General features: G+C 36.5%; 6 protein-coding genes across 9 annotated transcripts; 3 read left to right on the top strand and 3 right to left on the bottom strand.

Moving 5' to 3' along the window:
• Window positions 1-3111: 3111 nt before the first annotated feature.
• LOC115764973 lies at window positions 3112-4490 on the top strand. The gene is made up of 2 exons (XM_030708298.1): window positions 3112-4221; window positions 4292-4490. The coding sequence occupies exons 1-2, from the start codon at window positions 3246-3248 to the stop codon at window positions 4453-4455; spliced, it is 1140 nt and encodes a 379-aa protein (XP_030564158.1). The 5' UTR covers window positions 3112-3245; the 3' UTR covers window positions 4456-4490.
• Window positions 4491-5842: 1352 nt separating this feature from the next.
• On the bottom strand, window positions 5843-6601 carry LOC115764933 (abnormal spindle-like microcephaly-associated protein homolog). The gene has a single exon (XM_030708243.1). The coding sequence runs from the start codon at window positions 6458-6460 to the stop codon at window positions 5993-5995; it is 468 nt and encodes a 155-aa protein (XP_030564103.1). The 5' UTR covers window positions 6461-6601; the 3' UTR covers window positions 5843-5992.
• A 3237-nt stretch (window positions 6602-9838) lies between these two features.
• On the bottom strand, window positions 9839-12449 carry LOC115764898 (DNA replication licensing factor Mcm5). The gene is made up of 4 exons (XM_030708189.1): window positions 12219-12449; window positions 11051-12161; window positions 10110-10931; window positions 9839-10044 (listed from the first exon to the last, which is right to left on the bottom strand). The coding sequence occupies exons 1-4, from the start codon at window positions 12371-12373 to the stop codon at window positions 9928-9930; spliced, it is 2205 nt and encodes a 734-aa protein (XP_030564049.1). The 5' UTR covers window positions 12374-12449; the 3' UTR covers window positions 9839-9927.
• Window positions 12450-13342: 893 nt separating this feature from the next.
• On the top strand, window positions 13343-15367 carry LOC115764975 (protein arginine N-methyltransferase 1-B). Of its 2 annotated transcripts, XM_030708300.1 has the most exons (4): window positions 13343-13557; window positions 13610-13921; window positions 14170-14399; window positions 14466-15367. In XM_030708300.1, the coding sequence occupies exons 1-4, from the start codon at window positions 13420-13422 to the stop codon at window positions 15085-15087; spliced, it is 1302 nt and encodes a 433-aa protein (XP_030564160.1). In that variant the 5' UTR covers window positions 13343-13419; the 3' UTR covers window positions 15088-15367. The 2 variants fall into 2 exon arrangements, with proteins under 2 accessions (XP_030564160.1, XP_030564161.1); XM_030708301.1 differs by lacking the exon at window positions 13343-13557 and having other exon boundaries at window positions 13874-13921; window positions 14180-14399.
• Window positions 15368-16943: 1576 nt separating this feature from the next.
• Window positions 16944-20813, bottom strand: LOC115764894 (RNA-binding protein 1). Of its 3 annotated transcripts, none has more exons than XM_030708185.1 (3): window positions 20737-20813; window positions 18552-18924; window positions 16944-17218 (listed from the first exon to the last, which is right to left on the bottom strand). In XM_030708185.1, the coding sequence occupies exons 2-3, from the start codon at window positions 18878-18880 to the stop codon at window positions 17125-17127; spliced, it is 423 nt and encodes a 140-aa protein (XP_030564045.1). In that variant the 5' UTR covers window positions 18881-18924; window positions 20737-20813; the 3' UTR covers window positions 16944-17124. The 3 variants fall into 3 exon arrangements, with proteins under 3 accessions (XP_030564045.1, XP_030564042.1, XP_030564044.1); XM_030708182.1 differs by having other exon boundaries at window positions 20726-20754; XM_030708184.1 differs by lacking the exon at window positions 20737-20813 and adding an exon at window positions 20641-20719.
• A 642-nt stretch (window positions 20814-21455) lies between these two features.
• Window positions 21456-23695, top strand: LOC115764891 (39S ribosomal protein L37, mitochondrial). The gene is made up of 4 exons (XM_030708178.1): window positions 21456-21705; window positions 21763-22110; window positions 22895-23175; window positions 23236-23695. Exons 1-4 carry the CDS (start codon window positions 21530-21532, stop codon window positions 23658-23660), a joined length of 1230 nt encoding a protein of 409 aa, XP_030564038.1. The 5' UTR covers window positions 21456-21529; the 3' UTR covers window positions 23661-23695.
• The last annotated feature ends 104 nt before the right edge of the window (window positions 23696-23799 follow it).

Below are 23799 nucleotides of genomic sequence, written 5' to 3' on the forward strand. Positions count from 1 at the left end.
ACATAAATTCTTGCAATTTGCGCTAGCTGCTGCAAGCACGCGACCAGCCGAAACACGTTTACTTTAATAACTTTTGGTTCTTAAACAATCTTGATGAAGTTTTCAACAGTATATCCTATTGTACTATTTTCGTTTCTTCAAAAAGATAATTGCATTAAAATTATGGCTTAAATTGGTGGGTAGTTCAAATTGGTTTTTTTATCTGATTGGTAGATATGAAGAAGCTATTTGTTAAATTTGATAACACTAGCTCTTCAAACTTACGAAAAGTGCTCAAAACACAGGACTTTGATAAGCTTTTTATTACTTAGAAACGGAAGATGGGAAACAAATTCGTACTGCGCAGGCACTAGGATGACCTACAGCTAAAATTTCAAGACTCTAGCCCTTATAGACTCTAGCCCTTGCGTTCATACATACGCACAGACAGACAGGCGGAAATGGCTCTCTCTCGGCTGTTGATGCTAATCAAGAATACATATACTTTATAGGGTCAGAGATGCTTCCTTCTGCTTTTTGCATACATTTGCATAAATATATTATAGCCTTTTTACACATTTTTATGGGTTCACAGTATAAAAAATTGAAAAAAAGTTCCAACTGCAGAATTTTTTTAGTGTTTTAGTGATAAACAAAAATATTAGTGTAATCAGCGTGATATTTACGTAATATAATTAAACGGTGTAGTTAAAAGATATTCGTTATACATATTCTTGATCAGGACGACGAGTTTTGTCGATCTAGCGTTCGTCTGTGTGAACGCGTCCATTTAAAAAACTACAAAAACTGGACTTTTAAAGACTTTGCGTTTTGCCTAAGTCTTAGATTCCTGTTGACTGGTTACCTTCTTCCATTACATTTTTCCATTCGAGAAAGTTTAGTAAGAGTACAGAATGCCCCTGTTGGACCGAGGTGCTTTTCGGCGACGTCTGCAATTGAAGGGTGAAATTGTATGAACGAGGTAGGGGGATATGAATGTAGTGGTATAAACATGGGGGTGTGCATACATGGGCACCTCGTTGTACTTTTTTTTCCGTCCGGAGGTAATAGGTTTAGAGCCATATTTTGGAATAGTTGGAATTCTTTTTTATTGCTTGCGTCCGTCTAAAATAGTCCCAGGAGAAGTAAAAGTATTCGGAAAAAAAAGATTTTTGAGAAAATGAAGTATCCGTTAAGAGATTTTTCACGGAATATGTACATATACAGAAAGGGAAGTTTCAATTTTTGTGATAGCAGCTTAGAGGTTGGCCCAGGTATCTCCTAGTCGGACGCTCCGAACTAGAGTTATTTTATTAGTTTTTATATAACATACACGATTCCGGACTAATTTACGTATTACTATTTTCAAAGCATCAAATAAAATAAGTGAGGAAGTGGAAACTGGCCCTCTAGTTATCGAAGTAAATACTGGTGAGAATTCAAAGCAATGTAGTATTCTAAAACTTGTCCTTAACATTAGCAGAACCAATCTTCGTTGCCTTTAAGTAATCAATTAATTGGCACACATATCAATAAAAGTACAACAAATACAATAAAAAAAAAACCGACCGCTAAGGATAAGCAATTAACAATTTCCACATCGAGCCGGTTAATGAATCCACCCATTGCTGAACTGCAACTTAAGTCATTTAAAACATCCGAAGAAGGCTCATGGTATACAGTTTATAATGCACCCAATGCGTTAAACATTAATACTAATGAAGCTAGTCAAATTAATAGCTGCGGTTGTAAAAATAATAATCTGGCTTTAGAAGAAATACGCCCATTCAAAGAGGTTGAGCGAACTGCAAGCTATATATATGGAGAGCAAATTAAAAACAATGAACCACTAAAGCATCAGAAATCAATTACATTTTTTATTTCATTTGATGGAAACGAAAACAAGAAAACTTTCAAAATACCAAAAAAATTTTTAAGAAAATCAGAAAGTAATATAACAAATAAAAATAATAAAGACTACCACAAAAACGAGGTCCCACAAGATGAAAAGAGATTCGATCGATTCGCATTATCTGATTTAAGCTACCAGGAATTAAGTACACTAAAGTTACAAACTATACATGAGCTCAATGAATATGAAATAGGCAGTGACCCGAGAATTGATATAGGTATATCAGTTCATAAACAGCCTGAAAAGAAAGATGAAGAAGAGATTAAGGATAATTATCCAGAGGCTAAATTTATCGCTCAAAATGAAACTATTTGTGATAGCAATGAATTAAATTCATTAAAATCAAAAGAAAAAAATCAGCATAAGAAACCTTTTGCTAATAATATAAAACACAAGAAAAGCGCAAAAATTATAGAAAGAGCTTATATCAACTACAAAGCTCGACGAATGCACGTCCAGGTAAACACTGTGAATGACAGTGGAAACAAGAAGACTGCTCTTCTCAGTAATGAAGACTTGACAACTACAGATATATATTCAAAAATTGAACAAAATAAAATCCTTGCAGCCACTAAAATTCAGAAATCATTTAGAAGATTCCTGGCAAGAACCGCACCAAAGACATCTGAAACTGGGTATTACACAAATCAAAAATATACAAATGTTGGTGCAGCAACCAACCAAGCAAAACCAGAATGGTTTGTAGGTTCGCAACGTATATTACTTTTACCAAGCGAACCTGCAACTTTTGAGCCTATTGAGGCTACCGCAGCTTCTGAAACCGCTTCACGCATACCCGAGTCCGGTACCAGTACATTTAGCGAAATCAGTAATATAGGTACCCAAATAAATGGCTCATTAAAATTGGCTACTGATATTGGCAACATTGTTAATGAATTATATTCAACCAACGTAATTCAAAAAGATAATGGAGCTTATAATAATTTAGCAGGTTCAACGAACGGAGACGAATTCGATTTAGTTAAGGACCTAAGAGTATGTTTAGAAGCGGGTCCAGACTCCAAAGGTAAGATATATATAATTATACGCAATATTCCTTTACAAAAATTGTAACACCTTATATTTACTTTTAATAGAAACCAAACTCTCTTCTAAAGAAGAAACTAATTCCCATGTTCCAGTGGGACAGGATAATGGATCAGATGAGTTGCATGAAATCGAATTTGTAAAAAAAACTGATTCACATACTAATATTTATGACGATAGCGCAGATAATGAAACAGACACTAAAAAAGAATACAAGCTCCATCCTCAAAATGAAACTCAAAGTAGTTTAGATACACTGAATAGTACAACTTTGAAATTATCGCGAGCAGATAAAACAATTGAGAAAATGTCACAACGGCGCTCCTCCGAAACTCAAGAGAGTATAGAGAAGGAGGTTTTTCCTATTACTGATGCAATATATGAGAAGCCTTCTGTTCAACCTATGAGCTCCTTGCAAGAACAAAATTCATTCGATATCGAGGATGGTGACATAATAGTATATAATCGCCTACAGCGCGAAGAAACTCGTGAAAGCTCAGCTCAAAGCGAATCTATTGTGTTTGGAAATGCTGATGACGACAAAGCTCTTACAAATGACGTAGAAATTAGCAGATCACACCTATCACGGTATTACACGATTGCCGGTGACGATCCACATAGTATTTTTAAATCAGGGACAATAGTTGATCCAGTCAAATACATTGACGAGGGAAATGAACACGGTGTCAATGAACCAAACATCAGCAGCAGTTTATGTTTAGACGATGAAACCTCTGAGAACATTCGTAAAAAGATAATGGCGTACTCCCTGTCAGAGGCGGACTCTGATTATTACGATACTAACAAAATCATTAAAGATGATTATCATATAGACACTGCAATGACTGATGTTATAGACACATCCACAGAAACTGAATCGACTATTGTATCAACATCTGCTAAAATAAAGCCAGGAGCACGAGGAATTTTATCTAGACGAAGGTTACGCGGTGCCAGTGCAGGTACAAAGTCATCGACCCAAGATACAAAAGCATCTTTCGGGAACGATGCTTTAAGCGAATCATTAGAACGGTTTATTGAAGAGGAAGCTGCTAAGAAAATCCAAGTAGCATATCGTTTACACAAAAAAAACCCTAGAAAACAAACTAAAGGTTTGGAAAGTATCAGTTTGGAAAACAGTTTGGCAGCCAAACGACAAACACTGCAACGTGGCGACGCACTGCAAAATGATTCAAATTCTACACCAGAGGATGAAAATACCGATATCACTACTGTCGACCATCTGCCAATAATTGTCAGGAAAAATGATGGGTCTAATAATGGTAAGCTATTAACATTATTTGAAAAACTAGCCAATTTCAAAATTTTATTGTCATGCCCTTTTTACAATAGAAATATGCTCGTATAAGACAAGCGACATGCGCGTAACCTGGACTGCCTTAAGGCAAAACTCTATGCCCGTCCAAATTGATTGTGAAGTTCTAAGAATTATTCCCAAACACAAGCGAAGACGCATAAAAAGTGCAGAGGCTGGAAAGCAAAAAATTAGAAAATAAGTTTTACTTAAGGATTACAATACTGTCATATACATATGTACAAGAAGATAAAAATGTTCCGATATAAGAAGCAGTGAAAAGCATCGCATGATTTATGTTATTTATTAATTGAAAATCGATCTCTTTATTTTAAACAGTTTGTACTGACTGACGGGCTCACTGATTGGTGATCGACGCACAGACAGTGTGTAAAAATCGCAACGAGAAAGAAAGGCTCTAATATCCTAACAGATCCAACCTTTTCATAATGCTTATAGTGCTTTGCCCGTTTCTAAGAAGCAGAGGGAAAATAGTTAATGCCGAGTTTGGTCAAGATATCTTGATGAACATAATGTTTTTTCATACAAAAACTTAATTTTCGACCGATCGTTCCTAAGGCAGCTATATGATATAGTGGTCCGATCCAGCGGTTCTAGTCGGGAGCTTCCGACTAAGGGAAACCCTGAACCCTCTCATTCCAACACCAAATGCAGCTCGCCCTACGCGCTCGTTTGTTGTAATAAAGATAAATTAAAACGAGAAAGAAAGACTATCTTCGGCACGCCGAAGATCTAATACCATTGCAGACCCAACCTTTTCATAATGCTTATAGTGCTTTGCCCGTATCTAAGAAGCACAGGGAAAATAGTTAATGCCGAGTTTGGGCAAGATTGCAGGTTATCGATTGGCTGCTGATAACAAGCTGCACACGGATGCAAGTTCCATTGGATTAGCCGAAGGGCTGCTACGGACAAAAACCAAGTGCTGCCGATCGCTTCCTTTAGTTGAGCAACTTCTAAGAATCTCAATTTTTTTTCTGAAGATGTACCAGAAACGAAATAGAGCTAGCCACTAATTTTCCCTACGGATTGTTATTGATAATCTGAGGAGAACCAAAGACGCCCTTTATCTTAGAAAGGGAGGATTTAACACATATGATCTACGACCGATCATATAGAATAAGAACAATTTTGTCCATGGTCACCAGTCTAAGCGGTGAAATAGTAAGCAGGAGTGGTAGTTTACTTCTTTTGTTATTTAGTAACACTGCACTAATTGGAAGATCTGAGAATGCTTATCCTGCATATATTCAGGCTTTCAAAATATTGTAATAAATTCGATCTTTTCGTTTTAATCTTTGTTATCGAAGAATTCACACAAACGGAAAACGGGCGGATAGGCAGACACACATGACTAGATCAACTTCGTTGTTGGTGCTAATAGTATATACTTTATGAGGTCTTCTATCTATATTAATATATAATAAAATACGACGATTGTAAGAAGACATTAGCAATCCCAGAATACACAAATGTATGTAAGCATATGTATAAAATATTTGGTTGACCACAAACACATTAAAGATTTTTAAATGTACTATATATAAGTACTATTACTTAACAAAAGTACGTTTATATTTATTTTCATGTTTATATTTCTCATGACAATAATCTACTTCTATATATGTACAATATGTATTTGCATGCTAGAACACACAGAACTAGAATGTATATAAATAAATTTAAAATATACACGTTACGAAGATTACGCTTCAAAACTACGGCTGCTTGAATTTTTCAACTTCCTTGCGTGCCTTGAATCCACGAAAGCTCGACTGTATTTTAACTGCTGCATCCGTCGCAATTTTCTGCTTCTTCCGCACAAGAAAGCCACGAAAGCCAGCTTGAATTTTTGTTGCAGAACGGTTCTCCACCGAGCTTACATCCGCCATGACGGGATGTGGCTGCCCGTCAGCAGCTTTAGGCAACTGTGGTTGATTCTCTTCCATGATGAAGTCGTTAATGTGGGGATGCTGTTGACGTTGCTGACGTCTAGCACCAATCGAATGCTGATTTGCGTAGCGCTGAGACAAGTGGCCGTTGGTACGAGAACTATTAGATTTGGACAACCGGTATAGCTGTTTGCGTACACGATAGCCCCGAAAACCAGCTTGTATCTTAATGGCTGCACTTTCTTCAGACTGTAAAGTTAACTCTGCTTCGGGCGAGCTCGGATATATGTACATGATCTTTAACAGCCCCAAACACAGCTGTTTTAATTTCCAGACAATTAGGTAAGGCAGGGGTCACATTTACAATCAGACAGATACACACAATAGATTTTCACTAATAGTTTTCTGATTTCCCTAGGTAACTGTATGAACTGGCTCTTACGAGAGCTATAAACGTACTGACGTATATATAACGGAATTGGCTGCTGTGTGCCGAGAATTTTCATTTAATTTTTCCATTCACAAAACAAAAGGCCCCACTCATCGTTTATGCTCTCGTACATAGTCACTTACCCCGCCGTTGTATTACGTATTTGTATCTTTTATATTTGTGTACATTGTATACAAATACATTTATGAATATACATATGCATATGTATATACAAATGTATACGTATGCACACTCTTGTATGTAAATATTGAAAGTACAAAAATGTATGTACATATATACACATATGTGTCGAACATGCTTTGTATATGTTTGTATTTTATTGTATTTGTGAGTTTACGTATTCAAATCTATGTCCTATGTAGTATGTATGCAGCCAGATTTGTGTGTATCTTTTAGTCTTTTGAAAAACTCGCGGATGTTCATGACGTTAATGATTGTACTCTGTTTCCAATGGAAATAAACAGTATATTGGACGAAGCCAATTCGTATGTAAGGTCGTATGCAACATTTTTAGTATAAAAGTATTTCAGTTATTTCTAAAATATCAGAAAAATATTTTAAAATGTATTATACATTTGGAAAGCTCCTATACGTGCCAAAATTGTATTTGGAATACTGTTGGACTGATATTATTTAGGGAACAGAGTATTGTACAGTTGATATCCAACAACTGTATCGTTCTTTATGTGCTTAATTGAAAAATATAATCAAAAATCTCGACAGTTCTGTGAACTAGTCTTGCATATTCAATTGCAATTGCTGTCTCAATTATGTATTTACATAAATATGATTCGAAATGGCATATGGCGTCTTTATCTGCTTACGCTAACCTCTTTACCTTTTGACTGGTTGGTGATCAGCAGAAGATGCAGAAGCTTGGAAGCCAAAATTTGTATATCAACAGATTCACGCCAATTTTTTTAGTCTAAAATCGTTGAGACACGCCTTTACTTATTGCTATGTATGTATAAGCGCATACAGCATTTGATCTCCTTTTTTTATCCAAAGCGATTGATTTTTCAAAAATAATGAAACACCTTCCAAATGTGTTTTCACAAAGATTTCTTAAATGAACTTTCCGCATTTTGGAAGAAAAACATAAAAGTTTTAAACAAACCTTTTCCACAAATTTTCTACAAAAGCAGAAAGAATTTACCAATTTAATTTTCGTGGCCATACATCACATACTGTAACTTAGTTAAAAAATTTGCAGCTTCCTAACTGTAAATTAGTAAAATAAAAGCATTAAATGAAATTTATTAGTAACACCAACGTAAACCTTTTCGTACATTTCTATGTTAAACAGTTCTGTATCTACATATGTAAGTATTCTAAAACAAGTAAGAGGTTCTAGTCGGGAGCTCCCGACTAGGGGATACCCTGAACCCTCTTCTTCCAACATCAAATGTATATATATATTATATTTTAGAAACTATATGTCAAGTTTGGTGACTCTAGCTCTTATTATTTACCAACATTTCCCAAAAAACAGGATATCGATATAGATTTGTATCGATTGCTTGGAAACGGAGTATGGTATTGATTATCGGAAACAAACTCGATCTGCGCGGGAGCTAGGAGCATCTACATCTAAAATTTCAATTCTCTAGCTCTTATAGGTTCTGAGATCCTTGCGTTCATACATACGGACGGACGGACGGACGGGCAGACAGACGGACACGGCTAGATCGACTTGGCTATTGATGCTGATCAAGAATATATATACTTTATGGGGTCGGAGATGCTTCCTTCTGCCTGTTACATACATTTGGATTTTGCACAAATACAATATACCCTTGTACCCATTTTTAATGGGTTCAGGGTATAAAAATGTTTGGTACGTTATAACATACAATTGATTAATTATTTTTATTATTTTTACACTGTCCCAATTAAAAATTTGTAAAAACGGTATATTGGCTGAATGGAAGAAAATTGTTCTATGGACGGTTGATTGCCGGCCCCTAACTTAAGTCCAATATGCTACCGGCTATTCAAAAGAAAATACTCCGTCAGCGAGGATACACTTCTGCTGTTGCCTCAAATTCAGACAATTATTGGTGGAGCTACATATATGCCCATGTACAGTGTTCAATAAAAGTAAATTGCGCAGCCTTCCCGAAACTCAGCCTGTCACCTTCAAAATAGGTTCGCAGACGCGCATGAAAGTGTGCACATGTATACAGAAATTCTTGGAATTTGCGCTAGCTGCCGCAAACACGTGGGCAGTCGATAATACACATAACTTTTGTATGTTTCTTAACCGATCTTAAAGATATTTTCTGCAGTATATCATATTGTACCATAGAATATTAGTGTATTCTCAAAAAATAAATTGCATTAAAATTGTAGCTTAAATTTGTGGGCAATACAACTTGGGTTATTAACTGGATTTATAGCTATGAGGTAGTCGCGGGGTTGTGGCGATAGGTATAAAATGAAAGATACTTGATACATATATAATATTCTAGAAGCAACTTATCAAGTTTGGATGTCGATACCGATTTTTATCGATTGCTTGGAAGCGGAGTAAGTTATCGATTATCGGAAACAAACCCGATCTGCGCAGGCACTGGGAGGACCTGCAGCTATTTCAAGTCTCTAGCTCTTATATGTTCTGATATCCTTGTGGTCATGCATACGGATAGACAGACAGACTGACATGGCTAGATCGGCTCGGCTTTTGATGCTGATCAAGAATATATATACTTTATGGGGTGGAAGATGCTTCCTTTTGCCTCATAAAGTATGTATATTCTTGATCACCGTCAATAGTCAAATCTATTCTGAAACATTAATATTTGAGTTACATTTCGTTAAAGCAAATATCAATCAGTTTTCGGAACTAGCATTTTGCTCACTGGTTTGATTTCATGAACAGTCGGAACAGCTTATTAACTGGCACAAAACTACACAAGAGAAAGGTTTTAATGCTCTACATATTATTGAACATCTACATATATTTTAATTACAGCAATGATTTCTCCTGGCTGCAAACAGAGCTTAAAACATTTTAGAAATTCGAATTTTTACAAATGTTATTATAATGTTTGTGAAATACCTAGTCGTCCTGATACACTAATTAATGAAGTTCAGCATTATTTAATTATTATTTAATCAAGAATGAACATTGTACAGTTCGAGGATATTAGACTAAGAAAACTACCCGTTGATATTAAAATTTCAAATTTGATGAGTTTAGTATAAATTACATTAAAAAATTTTATTTGTTGATAAGAATATTCGTGTAATAAGTTGATTAAAAATTGTATTTTGGTTCAATATTAATAATATGAAAGAGTTGTATTTTTCAGCAAATGCGATACAGCATCTTGCGTTGCATTCTATGTTGAAGCTCCCCGCGGCGAATCATCGTATGAATAACTTTCATTACAGTTCGCTCCTCGTATTTTTGACGCAAGAAATCCTAAATTGCAAAAAATATATTAAATAAATTGATATATTATGGTGTACTGCTGTAGTGATAATTACCTGCATAATATTTTGTTCAGAAACTTGCGATCCGATAGCAAATCGCCTTTTAAGTTGCTTTTCTATGCGGTTTAAAGTTTCCTGGTCTTCCTCAGTGGTAAAGCCCTCAGCACCAGCCAGACTGCCTGTCATGGCAGCGTCAAGGGTAGACACTTGAAACAGACGAAGCGCTTCATTTACATGGTCATCCATAACAAACGGAAGTAAACGCATTTTCGCCAATGACTCAGATATACGAATGACAGCTTCCAACTGACGCACTGTAATTGGAATACAATGACGTTTATCCGCCGACTTTTCCTGCTGGCCAGCACCACATCGCATTAAAACGTAGCGGCTTTTTAGTTTTTCACCAGCAGCCTCGCTTAGACGCGGACCGCAATGAGTACGACAATAATGGATGTACTTTTTAAACATAGGCAACGAAATTTCACCTTCTTCTGGCTCAAAGGGCGCCGACTTGTTTGAGCTCAGATGAACGTTTATTATGTGCTTGGCTAAAGTGATGTCTCGAGTCTCGTCGTGCACATCTTTTACGATAAAGATCATGTCAAAACGTGAAAGAATCGTCGGCATGAAGTCAATGTTCTCTTCACCCTTTGTATCATCCCATCGACCGAATATCGAGTTGGCAGCTGCAAGCACTGAGCAACGGGAGTTCAATGTGGTTGTAATGCCAGCTTTCGCAATCGAAATCGTTTGCTGCTCCATGGCTTCATGAATGGCAACACGGTCATCCTCACGCATTTTATCGAATTCATCAATGCAAACTACGCCACCATCAGCTAGAACCATAGCTCCACCTTCCATAACGAAATTACGCTGTGGATGAAAAAATAATCTTGAATGATTATTTACTACAGTTAAGATTGCGTATACAAGTATTAATGTTTATTATGGTATATTTCATTTTAATATTAATCATATAATATAATACTCACTGTGTGCGGATCCTTCATAACAGATGCCGTAAGACCAGCTGCGCTTGAGCCCTTTCCAGACGTGTACACCCCAATGGGGGCTACTTTTTCAACAAACTTTAGAAGCTGCGACTTAGCGGTACCTGGATCGCCCAAAAGTAACACATTTATATCGCCACGACGACAAAGTCCGTCCGGGAGACGTTTTCGTGAGCCCCCAAATAACATGCAAGTTATGGCCTTCTTAATGTCGTCGGAACCAAATATGCTCGGTGCCAAGGATTTTGAAAGACGATCATAAATATCTGATGAAGCGGCGATGCGCCGGAAGTTCTCCTCCTCTTCAGTGGATATGTTAGTATAGCGCGAAACAGCGCCTGCTCCTTCTGCATCAACGGTTATGCCAACCACACGCATATATGGCGCACGCACTCCGAGAACAGCCTTTTCGCGACCATCTTGTCTCGTCGGCTTACCAACCTTACGTATTGAATAAATTCCTTGTATAAGCACTCGATTGCCGGGAACAACACGTTCGCAAAGTGAACGATCGCAAAACAATTGCAAATGGCGTGGAATCTCTCCTTGCGGCACGAAATCTGGCAGCTCTTGAAGTTTGAGAGTTTGAAAATCAACGCACTTACATTTGTCCGGCATAATGAAGAAGGGATCCAAAGGACATTTGGGCCTGCCGGCCTGTTCGGTAGTACACTTTCGTGGCAGAGCATACCCTTCAAGTCCCGGATTGACTTTCAGGTTCGGTATAACAGTACTACATGAGCGACACATAATCGACATTCGCGTTGCCTTTGCCTGAATGCCTGAAGCGGCAACTATTATACCGGCAATTTTAACCAGACGCGATACACTATCCGACTTTAGTTCGCGTATGTTTGTGGGATTCGCACTTGACATAAGCAATATTTGAACGTCGTGCATGTGCTCTTCATGCTCGGGACGAGGTGCTGTAATTTCATCAGCTACTTCACGCGCAGCCTCTTCAAAGATTTGCAAGTGCTCAGTGGGCTGTTTATTTAATTTGTCGGCAAGCGTTTCATCAAAACCAACCACATCCTCCATTTCAATCTCCAGAAAGTAGCGTCCATTAAGATAGTTCCGCTTTAAATTGTCTCTACACAAATATAAAGCTTGACAATCATAATTTTCCAAATCATTAAGCGAAACTTACCGATATTTATAAAAAAAATTGTCTTCATTAAAAGTACGAATGAACTCTTTGTACTTTTTTTTCACGGCTTGTAAGTTTATTTGGGCGCCATCTGGGGTTTGATCATTTCCAAAATTGTCTGAGAAAAATACGCCAGCGTCATCGAAGCCCTCCATTATGATAATGTATCAGTTTAATAACTAAAGATTACACAAATTGACTACTTCCACAAAAGCCGCCTCAAACACAATGTGAAGCAAGAACTGGCCGCCAAAAATATGTGTGCAATCGATATATTAAAACCGATTTTACAATGTGGCACAGCATTGCTTTTCCGATATTTAATTTCATTAACAACAGTGGTGTTACTGCAATTAAATAAAATCGTAATTCCAACTTACAATAATCATTAGTTTCAGTTCGAATCTACAAAATAATTAAATAACCAACACAAAACAAATCGTGGCCCCGTAAGGCCCCAAATTCAATGCATAGACTTCTTATAACTACTACAAAAAGAGCCAGAAATTTGCGGCCACGCCAAAACTGCCCATGACATGCCATGTCTTGACTCGGTAATTATGAGCCGAGCATTGCGATGGCAGTTATACCACACTGCAACGTTTTTACTTGTTTTTAACCCATGTCACGGAATGTGTGCGACGTAGAAGACGACAACGACCTCATAACGTCAACATGTTCTCTATCAACAGTCATCGATAGCTTAAAAATCGCTTTTGTTTGATATAATTGTTTGCCCTTAAATCTGAACTCGTGGATATACGCATTAGATAAGAAACTAAATTTTATCCCACAGGTTTATTGCTTTTTTTACAAAATAAGTCTGTTTATTTACTGATTGCTTCCTTAAGATATGGAGCCAAAATTATGTAGTCTTGCCGACTTCCGTTTCCATAAATCGCATAAATCGATATTTTGTCGCAGTTTGTAAGGTACTGCCACTGACCATACAATGCATGCCTTACTAACAGGAATACTGTGCCACTTTTTTACATGTCTTTCTTAAAAATTAAAAATATTGAACAAAGTAAGTATTGTTGTATATGTATATCATAATTAATATTTCAAAACAAAATCGAACTGCGTCTAGTATAGTGGGACTTTTCCCATTAAATTCTTATATTTTAATAATTGAGCATTCTTATCGATATTTTCATTAATTTTATAATACATATCGTAAATTTAATTTTCATATATCGATATGCACTCACCATCCCTAGTAGTGGAATGCTGGGTAGCACTTTTTCGCGTGTGTTTGGAGGGAGCAGACTGGTATCTTATACATTTCTTAATTTCTTTCAGTTGTCGCAAGTCACGCCAAGTAAAATTAAAAAATATGGTAAGTACGTCTTATTGAGTTGCGGTATCATGACTGAATTGAATTTTTACAGTCGTCAACAGATATAGCAATGGAGTCGAGTGTTGAGCTCGAGAGCGCGCCCGCGACCGGCCTCATACCAATCGGAATTGCTAACTCGAACAATGTATTAAAGAAAGTAACCCACACCAACGCCGGCGGCGGTGGCGCGGCATCTCCTGGCCCTGGCGATGCAAGTGGTAATGCAGACGAGATGACTTCGAGGGACTATTATTTTGACTCGTACGCTCATTTCGGCATCCACGAAGAAATGCTTAAAGACGAAGTCCGGACCGTCACATACCGGAACGCAATGTACCATAACAAGCATCTTTTCCACGGAAAGGTAAACTTTTTTTATTGGAGTATGACACAAGGTGGTATGTTGTGTATTTTGCCAAAGTAGATGTTTTCTCTTATCTAATATTGATATTTCTTTTAAGAAAAATACATATATCCGGTTGTTCGCCTTGCGAAAAACCAACAAGTTAGCATTGTTACAATTTTGCGCATTAAACACAACACCCAACAGGTCTCATAACCACATTGAGATTGAAATAAACTCAGACGAACTATACATTAAATTGTTTGCAGACCGTTTTAGATGTTGGATGCGGTACTGGAATACTATCCATGTTTGCTGCTAAGGCCGGAGCCGCCAAAGTTATTGCTGTTGACTGCTCAAATATAATAGAGTTCGCTCGACAAGTGATTATTGACAACAATTTGCAAGACGTAATTACAGTAGTAAAAGGGAAAATTGAGGAGATTGAACTTCCAAATGGTGTCGAGAAAGTGGACATTATTATTTCAGAATGGATGGGGTAAGATCTGTTGAGATTGTTTATAATAAATTACTATGAACTAAAGTTACTTTCTCAAAACTTTAGGTACTGCCTATTTTATGAGTCAATGTTGGACACGGTGTTGTATGCGCGTGATAGATGGCTCAAGCCGAATGGTATGATGTTTCCTGACAGGGGCACACTCTATATTACAGCTATTGAAGATCGCCAGTATAAAGACGAAAAAATTAATTGGTGGGATGATGTGTATGGCTTTGATATGAGTTGTATACGTAAGGTGGCGGTTACCGAACCACTCGTTGATGTTGTGGACCCAAAGCAAGTGGTTTCCACGGCGTGCATGGTAAAGGAGGTGGATTTGTACACAGTGCAAAAAGCCGATTTGAACTTCTCTTCAAAATTTAATCTTACTATCAAGCGTAATGACTTTGTGCAAGCTTTGGTCACGTACTTTAACATTGAATTCACCAAGTGTCACAAACGTCTTGGATTCAGCACTTCCCCTGATTCCACATACACACATTGGAAGCAGACTGTCTTCTATTTGGATGATCACATAACTGCCAAGAAAAATGAAGAAATTAATGGAACGTTTCAAATGAAGCCAAATGAACGCAACAATCGAGACTTAGATTTCGTCATCGATATAAATTTCAAGGGCGAGTTATCTGAAATTCAAGAATCAAATACATACCGCATGCGCTAGAGTAACGCCATTTTACCAATGTGGCCTTAAGGCTACTTGCCTTCTTTAGACAGAGGGAATTTAATGATGACTAGACGTAAGATATAATCCAGTGCGAAATGTGCAACGAATTTGTGTTGCGTCTTCAACTAAGTTTAAAGTGTACCTTTTTAGTATACATTATATTTTTACAAGTGTGCGCCTGTTTAAATTATGATTCAAGAGTACTTCTAAGAAAATTGTACAGTGGCACATAAGTCTCACATAAACAAAATAAAGTGTGCGGTAAGCACACAATTTTACTGGATTTTAAGCGCCTTCGCTGTCTACATGTTTTAATTTCTTTAAGATAAATTGTGTACATTTTCATACATTTTATAATAACGTCGAACTCAAAGCTTATATGAGCTTGAGCCTTCAAACTTTGAACGTAGATAGTTTGTACAATCGGAGATGGTTCCTTTGGCCAGTTACATACATTTCCACAAAATATACCCACTTCAAAATTTTTTTGTCCGAACGGCTTCGAACTTATTTTAAAATCTCAATATAAACAGTAAGCGTGCTCTAGTCGGGAGTATCCACAACCTTTTTCTACCAACCCCAAATGCAGCTCACGCTACGCACTCTTTTCAACTTTACCATCGTCTCATACCTTCTCAAAGCATTCTCAAAGAATTCAGTTTAGACGAAAAAAATGCAAGGCGTAACTTCACATTATCGACAAACTTTAGCACACAAGGAAAGGTCATTTAAGAACATATTGCAGAGTAGTGGTTGTAGATGACTGCCTTGGGAAACCCCAGAAATCAGCTTAATACATTTAGAGTATGCATTTCGTAAAAGAACCCTTTAAGTGCAGCTGCTTAGGTACTTTAAAACACAGCTAAGAAGAAGGTAGGTATAATATGAATAGTAACAAGGAGTGATGTGCTAGACTGCATCGATGACCTTTCTAAAATCAGCTTAGATAACGTCAGTCTGCATTCTTTCCTAAAACTTATAAAAAAGGAGTACAAGAAAATAAAAATATCCCTCAATTTACAAATATTCAAGGTTTTTAACACGGACTAAAATGGGCGGTAAGTCCATTTACAATGGCCTTTTTATACCCTTGCAGAGGGTATTATAATTCTTTAGAAACTTTGCCTCTTTCTGTTGCACGCAGTATAGATGTCGGAACCAGCTGGATCGGACCACTGTATCATATGGAACAATCAGTCGAAAATTAAGTTGTATGCATTTTTTTTGTTTTTTAAGATATCCTGACCGAACTCGACATTTATTAGTTTGACTATGCTTCTCATATATCCAAAATCCTATCAACATCGGACCACTATATCATATAGCTGCCGAGGGAACGATCGGTCGAAGATTAGGGTGTTATAAGGAAAACTTTTTTGTTTTTTTAAGATATCTTGACCATGCTCGGCAGTAACTATTTTCCCTGTGCTTGTTAGATACGGGCAAAGCACTATGAGCATTATGAAAAGGTTGGGTTTGCGAGGGTATTAAATCTTCGGCATGCCGAAGATAGCCCTTCTTTCTCGCCTTAATTGAAACCTGTATACATTTTAATATGGAAGTTACGAGCTAAGTCTCTTTAACCAAAACTGGCATCTATCAAGTTATTTGCTTTGAGACTGAACCTCCCCCCTTAAAATTTATTTTTTTATTTAAGAAAATTGTTTTTGAAAATTAGTATAGTTTGTTGCAGCGGATTTTGCGGAAATTGGTTTGGTTTAAGGTTCGGTTCGTTAAATTGGCGCTAATTAGAACATTTCGGTGCTACTCGAGCTTTTCAAATTATTTGAACCGTGCACCGGGTTATTTCTTTCAGAATTATCAAAGGGCAATCGTAAAGTTTTAATATTAAATAAAATAGATGTTTAAATACATGAAAAAAAAGTTTCCTTAATTTAATTACTTAAGGTAACTTAGTTCAGTTAAATGCTTGTTTTGATCCATTAAACATAAATTTGTTATTAGGGGTACCAAGTAGTTATATAAGTGACTAAGTTTAGAAAGGTACAATTTTGCTTATAATTTAATTGCTAGTTAATGTTTTTTATATCGATCACGTGAATTGGAACGACTTCTATTATCTCTAGAGAAGCTTCGAGGTGTCCGAGAACGCCTTGGTGAACGGGATCTGAAAGAATATGTGCAAGAAAACAATATTATCAGAACACCAATTAAAATATTTAAAGTAGGTTTCGTTGCTGGGAACAATTGAATTTGTAAACTAAACATTTTTGGCTGCCAGCTTTCCCAAATAGACAAAACACCTAACTTACAATGTTTCTCCCTTGTCGATAAATTGTGATCACATTGTTTAATAGCTTGAATTTAATCATATCGGGGATTTATTAAAGTGGGCTACGAACGCATTTATTGCGTTTTGTCCGATTTGCTTCAAACTTATTTACAAAGCTCTACTTAGGAACTTAAGAAATAAAAATTTCAGCGATTTGGGAAATCCCAACCGCAAGTGTTAAATTGGCGGACTACGCTTGTATGAAAGTTTTTTGCTTTCAAAGCTTTTTGAGGAAATTTAAATTTACCGTGCCACGGGCAAGGCCGGGTTATACCCGCTACTATATTTATAAATAGTCACGTAGTTTTCTTAAACTTTTCGCTGAACGACGCAATTTGAAATTAGGCATTCAAAATACTGCCAGTAAACTTTTAGTAAATTGCTAATACTTCTTTCAACAGGTATTTTTAAATAATTATGTCAAATATAAACCTTATCGGTTGAAAATTGTATAATTTATTGATGCTTGACGAATTTAGGTTTGAGATAATCGCGTCCAAAATTGTATGTTTTAAAGGTCGCGTGCTTCTAAGCTTCTAAAAAAAACTATTCTTCTCACACATTGTCCTTCAATACGTTATTATTCAGACCCTAAGCACCATATAAAGCAAACAGATCGATTTTTTGCAAATCTTAGATTGTAAAGTGAAACGTATAGAATATAATTGTGAATGATGGGCTGATTCTATGTAGCTAAAACTGGATATTTATATCCAGCTGATTTTAAAAAGCATTTTATATACGTTTTTATAAATCGAAAGACCTAAATCATTTAATACAAGTCTTCGACAAAATTAGAACATCTTTATCAGTAAAGATGGCGAGATTTGTATTATTATGATGGAAAAATTGTTGCTCGAAACCATGTTGGAGGAGCTGGTTGTGAGGATATTGGAAGAAAAGTTTTGAATTTTAAAGATGTTGTTCTTATAGTTGAAGGGGAAGGTAATTGTAAAAGTAGTTTTTAAAACACAGCTAAATATATTTTTAAATACAAAAATAATTAAAAGGAACTGATTTAACTAATCTAGAGCATTTAAAAAAAATAGTTGCACTTCCGAATTCTACATTCATCTAATCGCATATTTTATCAAAAATTTTAAATGCACGCATGTCTATCGATAGCAGTAATATTTGTATTAAAATAAACATGATTTTATAAAATTACCTAAATCGTCCATTACCGCGCCCACCACTATTGCCGCTTCCTTCGGCAACGCCACGCAGAGCTCTGTCGCGAGAGCGTCCTGAAGACATTTCTACACGGATTCTAGTGCCACAGCAGCGTGTTCCATCAAGTGCTCGGGTGGCATCTTCAGCATCTCGCCGATCTTCGAACTCAACAAAAGCAAAACCAGGCGGATTGCGTGCTATCCACACGTTTCGTAAAGGCCCATATTTATTGAATGCATTTTCAATCTCAAATTTTGATGCTGATGATCCCAAGTTTCCAACATACACTTTGCAGGTCAAGTCCCATTCCCGATAGCGTGACATACTGGCTAAGTGTTGATCTGGTTTTATTTTTGAATATGTACACCCTTAAAAGGGAAATGAACAAACAAAGGCAGTTAGGGAGCAGTATAATATTTAATACTTTTATAGAAACATGGCTTATAGTTTTTCAGTACGGTGGAACTTGTAAATGTTTAGTTTGGTGAAACACAAAATTTGTTACCATAAAATGCTAATTTTTCGATTGATTCCCTTAAAGTTTTGCGATTTTGAAAAGACTTTTCGGTCGTTGCTCCCGCTTGCTCAAACTTTACAATTTTTGATCTATTAAATGTGTAAGTATAAAAAAATATATTTTTTTATTCCGGGGTCGGATCGCAACCACCGAGCGAACTACTTGCCATCGCATCATTCATAACGGACATACAAACAATTTTTGTGGAAAAACATGCAATACGATCGCAACTATAATTCGATTGTTTGTATGTATAAATTATTGAGCTTTGCGCTAGCTGCCGTATGGCTTGACAACGTTCTTATTGTGCCATGTAATATTCTTAGATTTACAAAAAGACTACGAGCCAAAATTGTGACCCTGAGCGTAAAGAGGAACATTACATGGAAAACGAGCACTACTATCTGAACTCCAAGTCCATAAGGCGCACACTTTCCGACTCTGACGAGTTTTTGGTCGCAACAACCATGGCGACCCAAGATAACGATCTTAATGAAAAGCTTCAAGAATTTATGGCGCAATGTTGTCCCTGACGATCGCAAGCGCAACTTGGTGTCGATACACTTGGAGGAGGATTTAGCCATCACCATTGAGGTTCCCAATACACATTCACCTCAACGGCTTTTCGAAACAATTGCGGATTCGGAGGATTCAAAATTAAAGAGACTTCTGCAGGGTCGCGACAGAAATCCTTACCACATTCCATTCCAATATCTGCTCGTCCGATAATTTCTGCGGCGAGGAAAATTATTTAAATAAGCACAAACAAACTGCTACTGACGAGCAAAATCAGGAGAATCTTGACGCGGTCAGTAACCATAGTCCCAGAAAGTCGATAGCAGGACGAATTCCGTAAATGCCAACTGAGTTGCCCAAGTTAAAAACAGTTAAACTAGAGCAGCTGCCGTTTAATCAGGAGAGGGGCGGCATCATTTTTACGACCAGTCACCATTCAGCACATGCAAGGGGGGGCAAAACCACCGGTAGTTCATTCAGCTCTCAGGTGGATCTCCAGTATCAGATCGTCCACTGCGGCTGATGGGTGAGAAACTGTCATCTTCAAAAGCATAAATCCATCAACTGATCGACGAAGGAATCTGTCCCTATTCCAAAAGCCCATGGGTGATTCCGCTGCACATGGTAATAAAGACCATGGTATCATGGTAGTACATGTCGAGCATGTGACGATTACAGGAACCTAAACGCGATAACAAGTCCTGACCGTTATCTGATACCGCAGATACACGACAGAAATACTATTGACATGCTAAACACATTCTTTCGACTTTGGTCTAAGAACGTGAATAGTATCAAATAAGGATGTGCGTGCCAAAGATAATCTTTTTTTCTCGTTTAAGAACTCAAATCGTCCTTCGTAAGTTACGTTTTAATAAAATGAAATGCATGCCCATAAACTAACACACATGTAGAAGCAGAATATGATGTTCTAATATCAGTGGTAGAAGTTGGTATGTACATAATCATATTAATACATTATATGCATATAGATATGTAAGTTACAAGATTTTTAAGCATGTGTTATTTTAAGAGTAGCCTAAGCACTCACTTCATTTTTGTGTCTCATACCGATATTTATTATATTGAATGCAATTCGTATCAATATATCAAAATTTTGTTGAGGGTCAACTTACAATATACATACTTTTTAAATATTTTGCAACCAAGTATTAAAAACAAACAATATTAAATTACAATTGCAGCAAAGATGCCAGACTTTTTCAATTAGTGTGACCGTAGTCAAAAATAAATAAAATGGTTTCTTTTCAAAAATATGTTGGGTGTTCCTTTCATTAGCTTAAAAATATTTTGTAAGTGTCGATTTTAAATAACATAAAAAAAAACCTGTTTCCACGTAACAAATTGCTAATAACGTAGTTATAACTTTTAAGCTTATTATAATAATATTTTTATACTAGCACTGCGTTTGCATTCATACCATAATAAGTGCCTTTTAGTGCACAACTTATTAAAGTGGCTAGAGTGTTGAGTTTAGCAGACGCAGGCATATGAAATTACTCAAAATTTTAACCTTTCTATTTTTGCAATGTATTCAATGAACGGGAAATGTTATTTAGCTGATAACGATCATTTTTGCACTAGCAATCGGTAAATCAGCTGTGAAACTTGCCAGCATGTAAAAATGATACGTATATATAAATTGTATATACAATTTATTATACATGTCAGAGATATTATATATGTATATCATATTTTCACAGAACACAAAACAAACAGCAACTGATTGGATGTAGAAGTGTATGCATCCAGAGTAGAAACGCACTATGAATGAAAAATATTCATAACATTCGATTGCTGAATAATTTCTTGCGATAAGCCTATCGATTAGATCAGTAAATTTTTATTGATAAAATCAGCTGGTATAATTTCATAACCCTACGCTGTGAGATTTGTATATTTTGACATAAAACATAAAAATGCGGCTTACAAATAAATTATATGCACAACATATTGGTTGGCATTTTAAAAAGCACTGGCAGGTTCAAGGAAGGCGCGTGCCGAAGGAGACAGGTGCTGCCGCTGAGCTTCTGAAAATGGGAATTCAATTAAAAACGCCGGAGGAAGTGCTGAATCCACCAATAGAGTTCCAGTCGTAAGAATAGTCAATTTAATCAATTAACCATTTTAATTTGCCAAATTGAACGGGCAGTGTTGACATTGTTGGAGCAGTCCGGAAGCCGATTTCTGAAGACCAATCTCATCCAAACTGGCATTCAACCGCGTGCCATCGCTTTGGGGATAACAATGTGCTACTTGGTGGATTGCCGCAAGCCCAAGTGCTGACAAATACGATTGAAATAAATAGTTTTCCACAAAAAATAGAGGATGCTATACTAAGCGGACAGTATTCAAAGGTCGTTGATCGAAATGTTCAAAATGCTATATTTTCATCCCATTTGCTGGATGCGCAACAAGTGAAACTGCCAAAGACACGACTAATTGATCGACCAGCATATGTTTTACCACGCCTTTACGGAATCTCCCACGAAAGACGCAAGTATGTTTCGCAATATTTAGAGATATGTATATGTGTCTAGGTAAAAAATCTTGGTTTGTTATATCCTTGTAGAGGTGGTTTTAATTTTGAAATGAAATGTGTAACGCAGAGAAGGGGACATCTCTGACCTCCATAGCTCCGTAGGTCCACCCGGCTCGAACCATAATATAGCTGGCATATAAAATATTCTGTTTTTCAAAATATTTTCAGCATTGACGAGCCTAATTTTTCTCACGAATATGCAAAAAGCAAATGTTTACAAGGGTATTAAGTCTTCGGCGTGTCGAAAATTTCAACAATGCAAGGCGCAGGCAAAAACAAAGACACCAAACGCCGTTTCTCCCTTTCAGTTTGAATTCAAACCAATCTCTTAGTTAAAATGTAAATATTTCGCCCAGATCTTGTCCCAAATAGGGAATCTATTAACAATAGACTACTATTTAATATAGTGATTTCTTGTATTTAGTTTTGCTTGTTTTAAAAGCTAAATACGTCAAACTTATTCATTGAAAGTTTTTTGACGAAAATAATGTAAAATGCAAAAATTTTTCTCCAATAAACCAATCACTAATTTGTTTTACGAATCTCTGTTGCATGGTGAAGATTGTAAATATAAGACATATTCTATATATTAAAACAAAAACTTAAGATGTATTCTTTATGCGTTACTCATTACATAAAAAAATATACCATCTTAAAGGGTATTAAAATATGCCGATATTTTGAAATTCCGTGTACTGTATTAGTGTCATTTTTAATTTAAATAATGGTATTTATTTTTCAGTCGCCTCGTAATAAACAAGCTTCTGTTTGAAATCGAGAAATTATGTGGCCGCTCTGTGACTTTGAGTCGGAAGCTAACTGATTATGTCACATTTCAAACTTCATTATCTAAGGACAATGATTTACTCGCATTTACAATTAGTGGAGATAAATTAATAAGCTCCACCCGTGCTTTGGATGCTGTTAAGGGTAAATTTAATGGAGAATTACCAGATTTGTATCCGGTCAAGTGCACAGTTTCAATGCAAAAGCAGCACATATACACGGAGAAAAATTTCTATCGTAAGTTAACTTTTCGGTTAAGTCAGAAACCATAAAATTATATTATGCTTCAAATTTTAGCAATTCGCTCAGAAATAAGCTGCTCCCATCCACATACAATTATAACGTTTTTTGATAAAACAATTGTGAATAACGTACACGGTGCTGATGTAACAAAAAGTCAATTTTATGGACGTACTATGCTGAAGGCTTTTATTGCAGCTGTAGCCCGCGCTAAACAGTTGCACGGTGGTTCTGCCAAAGGGGATCTTCAGAAACCTATTGTTGTACAATGCGTGCAGACGGACGGAAGAGTGTTTCATTTTGGGGTGTTCCAACTTAACACTCTTAATCTAAACTCTAACAGCACAACGAAAAACTATTGGTTCCATCGACAAAGTGTAGAATTGTTTACGGAATGTTGTTATAAATCTGGAAGACCACATATAGAGGGGTTCAACAGCGAACCTTTTTATATATTAAACGCGTTTTATCACAACGTTTAAGTATAACCTTAACTTCCTTTCAACAAATAAATATTTTTTTGTTATGATGTGGTCGTGTCTATTATTTAAGCGAGAAAGAAGGGTTATCATCGGCATGCCGAATGGCCTTGCAGGCCCAACCTTTTCGTAGTGCTCATAG

Source organism: Drosophila novamexicana, unplaced genomic scaffold (genome assembly GCF_003285875.2).
Source record: "Drosophila novamexicana strain 15010-1031.04,08,12 unplaced genomic scaffold, DnovRS2.1 tig00000877-arrow-arrow-pilon, whole genome shotgun sequence".
Lineage (NCBI taxonomy): Eukaryota > Metazoa > Arthropoda > Insecta > Diptera > Drosophilidae > Drosophila > Drosophila novamexicana.

Coding starts and splice junctions, on each gene's coding strand:
- LOC115764973 (XM_030708298.1), top strand. CDS start 3,246: ATGTCACAACGGCGCTCCTCCGAAACTCAAGAGAGTATAGAGAAGGAG. Junction 4,222..4,291: donor AAATGATGGGTCTAATAATG/GTAAGCTATTAA, acceptor TTTTTACAATAG/AAATATGCTCGTATAAGACA.
- LOC115764933 (XM_030708243.1), bottom strand. CDS start 6,460: ATGTACATATATCCGAGCTCGCCCGAAGCAGAGTTAACTTTACAGTCT.
- LOC115764898 (XM_030708189.1), bottom strand. CDS start 12,373: ATGGAGGGCTTCGATGACGCTGGCGTATTTTTCTCAGACAATTTTGGA. Junction 12,162..12,218: donor AATTTTTTTTATAAATATCG/GTAAGTTTCGCT, acceptor ATATTTGTGTAG/AGACAATTTAAAGCGGAACT. Junction 10,932..11,050: donor TTATGAAGGATCCGCACACA/GTGAGTATTATA, acceptor TTTCATCCACAG/CGTAATTTCGTTATGGAAGG.
- LOC115764975 (XM_030708300.1), top strand. CDS start 13,420: ATGCACTCACCATCCCTAGTAGTGGAATGCTGGGTAGCACTTTTTCGC. Junction 13,558..13,609: donor AAGTAAAATTAAAAAATATG/GTAAGTACGTCT, acceptor GAATTTTTACAG/TCGTCAACAGATATAGCAAT. Junction 13,922..14,169: donor AGCATCTTTTCCACGGAAAG/GTAAACTTTTTT, acceptor AATTGTTTGCAG/ACCGTTTTAGATGTTGGATG.
- LOC115764894 (XM_030708185.1), bottom strand. CDS start 18,880: ATGTCACGCTATCGGGAATGGGACTTGACCTGCAAAGTGTATGTTGGA. Junction 17,219..18,551: donor CGCGGTAATGGACGATTTAG/GTAATTTTATAA, acceptor ATATTCTTTCAG/ATCCCGTTCACCAAGGCGTT.
- LOC115764891 (XM_030708178.1), top strand. CDS start 21,530: ATGCGGCTTACAAATAAATTATATGCACAACATATTGGTTGGCATTTT. Junction 21,706..21,762: donor CCACCAATAGAGTTCCAGTC/GTAAGAATAGTC, acceptor TTGAACGGGCAG/TGTTGACATTGTTGGAGCAG. Junction 23,176..23,235: donor CACGGAGAAAAATTTCTATC/GTAAGTTAACTT, acceptor TTCAAATTTTAG/CAATTCGCTCAGAAATAAGC.